This window comes from Nomascus leucogenys, chromosome 13 (assembly GCF_006542625.1).
Source record: "Nomascus leucogenys isolate Asia chromosome 13, Asia_NLE_v1, whole genome shotgun sequence".
In the NCBI taxonomy this organism is placed as follows: Eukaryota; Metazoa; Chordata; class Mammalia; order Primates; family Hylobatidae; genus Nomascus; species Nomascus leucogenys.
In genome coordinates, this window is record NC_044393.1 from 22,999,331 (window position 1) to 23,007,969 (window position 8,639).

The 8,639-nt window shown below is 43.6% G+C and overlaps 1 protein-coding gene across 1 annotated transcript in view; it reads right to left on the reverse strand.

The window, feature by feature from the left end:
* TOP1 (DNA topoisomerase I) overlaps positions 1–8,341 on the reverse strand; it is a 93,653-nt gene extending 85,312 nt beyond the window's left edge. The window contains exons 1-2 of the mRNA XM_003253580.3: positions 8,061–8,341; positions 7,705–7,729 (exon numbers count right to left, since the gene is read on the reverse strand). Of these exons, the coding sequence (XP_003253628.1) occupies positions 7,705–7,729; positions 8,061–8,093 (58 nt within the window). The 5' untranslated portion in view covers positions 8,094–8,341. The remainder of the gene's footprint in view (positions 1–7,704; positions 7,730–8,060) is intronic.
* Between the last annotated feature and the right edge of the window lie 298 nt (positions 8,342–8,639).

Here is an 8,639-nt window from a genome sequence, read left to right on the forward strand (position 1 = left end):
GTGCTTTGAGACTTCTCTGTTTAATTTAAAAACGTTTTGGGGGAGAAGTAAAATAGCAGCCTTTGAAAAAATATGCTGACACAAGACATACTGAATTTTGTGGTTTTAAAAAAACAAATAATTAACTTGGCATTTTATTAAATCCATCGAAAAGGGTCAAGTTATTTTTAATAGAAAATCCATAATTCTATTAAATGGTTGAGAAATTAGTCACATCAATAGACTTCTTTCATTTCTGAGCCCATCTTCTGTACTGCTAGAAGTTCTTTCGGCAATGACCACTTTGCTGTAAACACTCTTAGAAAAGTAGGAACTAGATATACAATTGGCTCCTTCTTAGCCCAAACCTAGATATGAAGACACCTTTTACTTTACAGTGACCGCTTTGTAATTGGAAGAGATCAGTGTAGGCTCTGCTGATTCAATTAGGTAAAGACTCAACAACACTAGTTACATGTTACAATTCACTGTGTAAATGTCAAGAAGATTTAAAACTTTAACAGGGAATACCAATGAAAGACAGACTCCCCAACATCAATCACTATTTCAAACCTAACATTCAAAATAAAGATCCAGTTGAGAATAGAGGCTGTCTCATCAAAGTTTACATTTTACAATGAGGACAGAGAGGCACCTTCATATACTCATCTAATTCTCAATAGTTTGTGAAACATAAATATTATCCTTGCTTATGGATGAGAAAACAAGGTTCAGTGGCCAGGTCATGTTTCATAGGAAGAATAGGGACTTATCCAGATTTTTCGGAATCCTACACCAATTTTCTATTTTACCACAGCTGTCTCCTCACACCCCCACTCTTCCCCTAGACCTAACATTCCACATACAAAGGGTCCAAGCTATCTCTACCAGCAGATAATCAAGAGCAGGTTGTGACATCTGTACTAGAAGCTTATCAATTACAGCCTGAGTGGGGTTTCCAGAATCTGGACCAAGGCAGCATGTTATCAAAAAGGGGACATGAAAAGGCATAAAGGGTAAAAAGAAAAAAACGTTTCCTTTCCTGATCTCTGGTTCTCCCCACAAGCTTATGCAATCTATACTACCTTCATTCAATTCAGATTTAATGCACATAAAAATGTGGTACCTAATAAGTTTTCAAAATTAGTTCCCTTCATCCCACTTCTCCTCCTGCTGCTTGGCAAGAGCTCACATAGTCAACTACAAGGAAACAAAGGGGCTACCTCACTGGAGTCAGGTTAACTAAAAGGTCTTAGCCAATGAGATCCACAAATGACAATGATCCTGAAACCTCCTAGATTAGTCTCCTGCACAATCAGTAATATACCTACAAAGCTTTATAAATCTGGGCATTCATACATATATGATAGCAAGATTAACATTTGGACTTCTACTAAGGGGCAAAAGGGTGTATTATTCTGGTGGAGGACTAACCTTCAACAAAGAACTTTTTTTCTGTAAACTCCAACAGCCAAGAAAAGTCCTAGGCATCTATCTTTGCTAGGGTATGCTAAGAAAAACAATATAAAGAATACTGGGACCACAAGCTGGCTGGGTTGGTTTCGTTCTTAAAATATAGGAAAACGTCAGAATACCCAGGGATCTGTTAAATTTTTTTCCCAATATCATCATTTACAACAACAAATACAGGAGATCTGAAGTCCCTAAAAATGCTGATTGCTTTAACATCTTTTGTTGGAGCTTACCTAGGTGTTTCTTAGGAATGCTAATGAACTGTGTTCTTTAGGTTCCTTGAATCCACAGAAACAAAAATGTTAATTTCAAAGGCTCAGAGGGGAATTAATGGCCTGGTAGAGATGCCTCCCCACCCCAAATCTGATGGGAAGGGTAGAAGGGAGATGGTAAATTAAAACATTTATTACACATTTCAGAAAAATTTAGCAGACAGGTAAGTGAGTGAAACTAGAAGCTTAAGACAACAAATGAAAAATGAATACCTACCAAAAAGAAATTAAGGGTCGGGCACAGTGGCTCACGCCTGTGATCCCAGCACTTTGAGAGACTGAGGCGGGCAGGCTGCTTGAGCCCAGGGGTTCAAGGCCAGCCTGGGCAACATGGCGAGAAACCTCGTCTCTACAAAAAATGCAAAAATTAGCCCGGCGTGGTGGCGTGCACCTGTAGTTCCAGCTACTTGGGAGGGTGAGGTAAGAGGATTGCTTGAGCCCAGGAGGCGGAGGTTGCAGTGAGCTGAGATCACACTACTGCGCTCCAGCGTGGGCAACAAACAGAAACCCTGTCTGCCCCCCACGCTGCCCAAAAAAAAAAAGAAAAGGAAAGAAGTTAAAATTAAAAGTTGCCTACCTCCCTGGGAATTTCTTTCTTTACTAAACATTAAGAGACATAAATGACACACATAAAGACAGTTAATACAAACTTTGATAGAGATAGCCAAAGTTGATATTATGATCTATGTACTCCAGAGATATGCATGAGATACCAGTAACATCACTTCTCTCCCAGTTTGAAAAATATCTAGGATCTTTCCTATACACACAGAAAATGTTCAACACTATCTATTTACTATTAAACCATTTCAGCAAACTATCAGCCATTTCTTATAACGCCACCAAAATACCATTAATATCTAACAGACATTCCTCTACAAGCTTCCCCACAACCCCCAATCAAACTTTGTCCACCCTGCCCTCATTTACATCCCTCTCCACCCTTCCCAGGCCCTATGCTATCAACACAACACATACTGTCCACATCTAGACAGGCAGGTGGCAGGGAGGGTGGGGGTTGGCAAAATGCTAATTATTCCATCCGTGGCCTCAATTTTAGATTTTCTACTGCAACTATTGGCCTGGAGCCATGGGGATGGAAAGCTGCTGCTCAAACTTGAGATGTATGAGGCATGGAAATAGGGAGAAAAGACAGTTCCAAATATTACTACTCGAAGTTTAAACACAATCTGAAAGCTTCCTTTAAACACAATACCCATTCGCCTCTTAAGGACTAGTTTGGAAGTCTCTAAACTCTTTACCTTAAGAAATCCAAGTGTCAACTGTTTGCCTAAATGCCCTTATTATCCAAAGTTAATGGTTTCAAAATAATTAAGGGATAGTCAGATAATCTACATACAACACAGAAAATTCACTCAACTGACTCTCACCTTCACAACCAATATATTTTACTATTCTTTCAAGAGGGTTTCTTTTTTTAAACCTCCAGGTCCAATGTCAAAATACTCATTTCAAACATTTCCACAGCTTCATTAAAACTAATTACATTTGAATTCATTTTCCCAAGTGAACCCAGTTTACTGGAGTTCAACAGTTTCACATGGGAAAGCTGCAATCCTTCACAAAACACACTTCTGAGGAAACAACTTTGGATTTGAAGAATATCAGTTTTACTTTGCACTAAAAAGATGGCAAAAGGCAAAAATTGATAATGATGTGTCATGTAAATATGCATTCATGTCCAACTAATATGAAACAACATGGTTCTAGTATAATCTGAAATCTTCTAAAATGATATGCATTCAGAAAGCACAACAGAATCATTTTCCATACCACTAGCAGCAGGGGACAACGGTTACTATATAATTAATATACAACACAGCTGTATATTAGAAGGCAAACATTTTTTTGCACCTCCCCACCCCTCACATGCACTGAAAACAAGCAAAACAAAAAAAACCTCACGGCCCAATTTTGGAATATAAACTTTAAGACACGTTATTTAATAATCTGAACAAACTAATGAATGTCTTTCCAACTCTCTCAATTCCCCATCCTTATGCTGACAGCAAGGGGAAAAAGTCAGACTCAATTCCTTTTTTTTTTTTTTTGCTGCTATTGGTTAAAATGAGATTTGGGGACTGACCTTGGTTTCCTATTTTCCATTTTACTCTATCTACTGAACCAAAGAAAAGCAGGAGTTGGTGACTGTTACTGCTAGCTATATTACTTAGTTTACACCTTTCAAGCCACAACGTATTTCTGATTCTTTTAGTGATGCCTGGATTTTCTTGTTTTTACTAGAAACATCCAATCCAAGCCTAAAATTTGTTTGTGAGATCTGATATGCTGGTAAGCTAAAAAAACACATGTTGACAAGCAACTTTGTTTTATGTCAAAGCGTAGTATAAAAATCCTAGCGGCTAATTCTAAAAAGGTGCCTCAAGAGTCCAGTTGCAATGTAAGCAAAGACAACCACCCTGGAGCATAATGCTTAAGTATTTCCTGATTGAGTCTGAGGATGCTGCAGATTTCATTTCGCGGTACCATCACTTTTCAGTTTTAAAAAATGTAGTGGCAATTTTCAGATAGCCACATCATCAGCTATCTGAAATCCCCCCACTGCAATCAGCTATGCTACCGCCCATCCCAACCCATACCCAACAGCACAGAAGTACAACTATTAGCATCAGAAACAATTCATATTTAATTACCTTCATCCAATTTGATTCCATTAAGCCAACCAGAATCAGCACAAGATGATGTCAAACCATGATCCCATGTATCACTTCTTAGAATAAAGACTGATGGAGCCAAGTATTGTGCTTTGCTAAGGGAGTCAAATCGGGAAGAACTCCCTATCTCCATAGCAGACAGGCAAAAACTTCAAGACCTCTGAAACAGCAGAAGAGTCGCTAACACTCTAACCTGGTATTACCATTATCAATCCTACAGATAGCTAGGCAGCCTGTACTGTACTGTAATAATGACTCAGCCCCACTACAGTTAGTTCTACCAATACTTAGGAAGTCTTTTCACTTAGACTTAGATATGGTTTCTGCTCCAAATTCCTAACTCACTGTCAACATTTTAAATATAAATAACGGAGTCTCCCAGCAGTTGAGTATGCGCCAGAATGTTCTAAATTACATACAAACAGCGACAATTTTAAATATTGTGAAGAATGAGCTCCAAAGTGGGGGGGGTGGGGGGGAAATCTTTTATATCTTAGGGAATGAGGGCAAGCAAAATGAGAGATGTTTGATTTTAATATATGAACTTGTACAGTTCATCTGTAAGATGGGTTAGGCCCTCTTAAAATCATGCTTAAGCAATCTTAATACAAAGTTCAATACTGACATGTCTGGGCATAATTAAACATTGATTTCTACTTTTTTTAAAGTGTCTTTCATAGTTACAAAAATCAATCACTGGTTAACAATGTATTACTTGAGACAGCAAGCATAGTTACTAACACCACATCTTCCAGACAATATTCACAAAGAATAATTACACCAATGTCAGACCTTTATGGTGGCAGGGAGACAGTCAAAGCGCTTTTTCTCTTCAAAAAGCATGTTTAGATAAAAAGCAAATGACAAATTATCAAATCCTTCCTTCCCTCTCTCCTTTTTCAGCTCTGTAAGAAAATAGAGATTTGTGGCTTTTGATTTTTTCATGCTAGTATCATATAGTATCACTCTAGCATAGTGGCTCAGCTCATGGGATTTACACTGGCCAACTCACGGCCCTTGGGCAAGCTAGTAAATACACTGAAGCCTCAGTTTCCTCATCTACAGAACAGAAATAACAGGACCTAACTCACAAGGATCCTTCCAAGGATTACATTTAATTAGATGATCCATGGAAAGAGCTGAGATTCATGCCTGGCAGTAAGTATTCAATAAATATTAGCTATTATTGCTATTAAATGTGAGCCAACACATTCTAAAAGTCAACATAGGCAGATTACTTCAGCCTCTATAAAAATGTCAGTAAAGATCAATAACCTAGCCAGCTCACAATCATTCACGTGACTTAGGTGAGAACCATGTAAGCGAACTTTCTCACAAGAAAGGGCTAAACTTTGTTTCATTACTTACATTACCTACTCAGCCCAGCCTGACAGCCAAAAGAACACATTCTATATTAAGATCCCACCTTCCTCTAGCAAGGTCAAAAGGACTTCTTACATCCTCACCTGCACATCCTTTCTTTGCCCCTGTATCCCAAAGAAACATGTCTATACTGTGGTTTTCTAAACTGCAGGCCTCACCTCCTCCCTCTTTTAAAATCGTGATAGGTTGGTTAAATGTACTTAAGAAACACTCCAACCCCTGACAATTCTCTGCGCTCAGTCTTCCACAACCCCCAGCTCATAAGTCACCTCCCCTGAGAAATTTCCCCACCCTCAGACAAAATTAAGTCCCCTATACTCCAAAGCATTTTGGGTACACATATGCCTCAGCAGTTACCTTATAATTAACTAATTATGTCTCCCCCAATAGACTGAATTGAGAGCAAGGGAGTGTTATGGTTACAGGATCAGCTCTAGCACCAAGCACAGTGGTTGGCACATATCTGGTGCTCAAGAAATGCCATACTTTAAACCAGATTCTCTCCTGGCTGAGTACCATCTCCTGCTGGATGCCCCACTTCAAACTCTGAACATAAGGTTGCTCTCAGTAGAGCAGGCTAACAAGATGGACTGCTGATTACAACATTAGAAAACCTACTCATCAGCTTCTCCCATTGGAGAGGTTCCCGGAACCCAAACTCAACTGAGCAGGATTATGTACCATCAAAATCAGTGGGAATTCCCAGCACACTACAGAAGGTACCTTCTCCTTCAACAGGGTTGTTCGAAAGCCTGCAAAGATGAGCTTTTTATTGGAGGAATCTTCCCTGGGTAACTGAAGTGGAAATACACTAAAAATAAATGCCTTGATTTGGCTGAAAAGGGTTCAAAAACATAAAGAATTGAAAAAAAAAAAAAAAAGCTAGTTCTTGATTCCTGAAGAACAGTGGCTCGTGAAAAAGAATGAACAGGAAGCAGGGGTGGGTGCTGGACACTCTTTGCTTCAATACATAAAACCTTTTTTTCCTCCCTACAACCCAAACGAAAAGGCCAACACACCAAGTCCACAAGAGATGCTCAACAATCTTTCCTTCCAACAAGTACACTAAACTGCGTTTCCAAAAAAACACTGCATTGGGAACCTCGGCCACAATGAAAAGTTCCAGTGACTAACATAATTTTTTAAAAATCCAACATTTACATTGGGTGACCCACAGAGAACTTGCAAACTTTCTTTAGGGAGGTACTGCTACCTTTGCAAAGAACGTAACTTGGGAAAAACAACCTGGAAATATAAAGAACTCCACAAACGGTGGCTTTAGTTTTAGAGCCATAATTCCTATCATAAACAGCCTATCCAAAAAAAAATTAACAGTTGCTTAAGGAAATCTTTCATTCTGGAAGCAGAAAAGGAAACAAACATGAAGCATAAAGGGAATAACCCCCAAAATAAAGTTTAAAAAATAATAATTCAGTCCCCCAGCCTTCCCTCTCTGGTAAAGTATGTGATTTATACGGCTTTGCTCTGCAGAAAGCTCGTTCTGGGCAGCTCAAGGAAAGAGCCGAGGGAGGGAGAGAAAGAGACACAGGCACAGAAAGGAGAGGAGAGAGAAAAAGAAAATGGCGCAGAGACTAAGTCCCGACCGTCGACAAGGCGACTTTCCCGGGAGGAATCCCGGCCCGGAAAGACCGCCCGAGGCCCGGTGGCGGACGACACGGGGTCTCCGTTGCCCCCTCTTGGGAGGGCCGGGATCTGGGGGAGCTGGGGTCCCCGGAAAGGGGGTCAAGAGGCGGCCCGATGGGAACAATGGGGCCGGTGAGCGAGGAGCCGGGACTTAGTCTCTGGGACGCCATGTCTGTCCTCTGCCCGGCACCGGCAGGGCGCGGGGGAGGCGGCCGGCGGCTGGGGGGCCCCGGGGTCGGGGCAGGGGGCACACTCACCATTCAATCGGAAATCCGCTTCGATCTGGAAAAAGAAAAGGGGAGAATATCAAACAACAGCCACTTTAACCCCTCCGGCGGCGAGCGCGCGCGGCCGGGGGCCTGGCCCACCCTGCACCCCCAGGGAGGACGGGGCCCCGGGGGTGGCCACGGAGGGCAGCCATCCCCCCCTCGAACTGTAACTTCGCGGCCCTCGCTCGAAGCCTAGCGAGCCGACCTACTCCGGCAGGCGGCCCCTCGCCGGGGGCTCCGGCCTGTCAAAGCGGCCGGGCCGGGGCTGAGGTCGGGGCCTGCGCCGGGGGTCACGGGACGGCCAGGCCGGGGTCCGGGGCCGCCAGGGTCAGGCCGGGCCGTACCTGGGAATCGTTGTGGAGGTGGTCCCCACTCATGTCGGCCCGGAGGGACGAGCGCGGCGGCAGGCGAGGCGGCGTGGGGGAGACGCAGACGGCGAACCAGCCTGTGCAGGCGGACGGGGACCCCGGAGGCTCGAAGAGGCGCAGGTAAGCGGCGGTGACTGTGGGCCCGAGACTCCAAAAACGGCTGAGGCTGCCACCACGGCGGCGACGCTGCCTGACTGCCGGGCGGGCGGCGAGAACAGACCCCAGCAGTTGTGTAACAGCCTAAGTTCGCATTTGGGATCACTGCGCCTGCGCGGCCGCTTTTAAACAACACGTCGGCGACGTCAGCGCTCGCGGAAAGAGGCAGAGGGTTGCGGCCCGCCCCCTCGCGGTTCGCCAGACGGACCTGCCTTTGCATCGCAAGCCCCGCCTCCGGGCCGTGCGCGCACCGCTGTGATTTGCATAAGGAGCCGACTCCTCCCACGGCGTCCCACCCCAAGCAGCCTCCCCTTCCTCTCCCGACGCCTTTTCTCGGAACCCCAACCCCTCTGCTAGGCAGTGCGCAGGCGCCACCCGGGCACCGCCTCCGGACCAGCG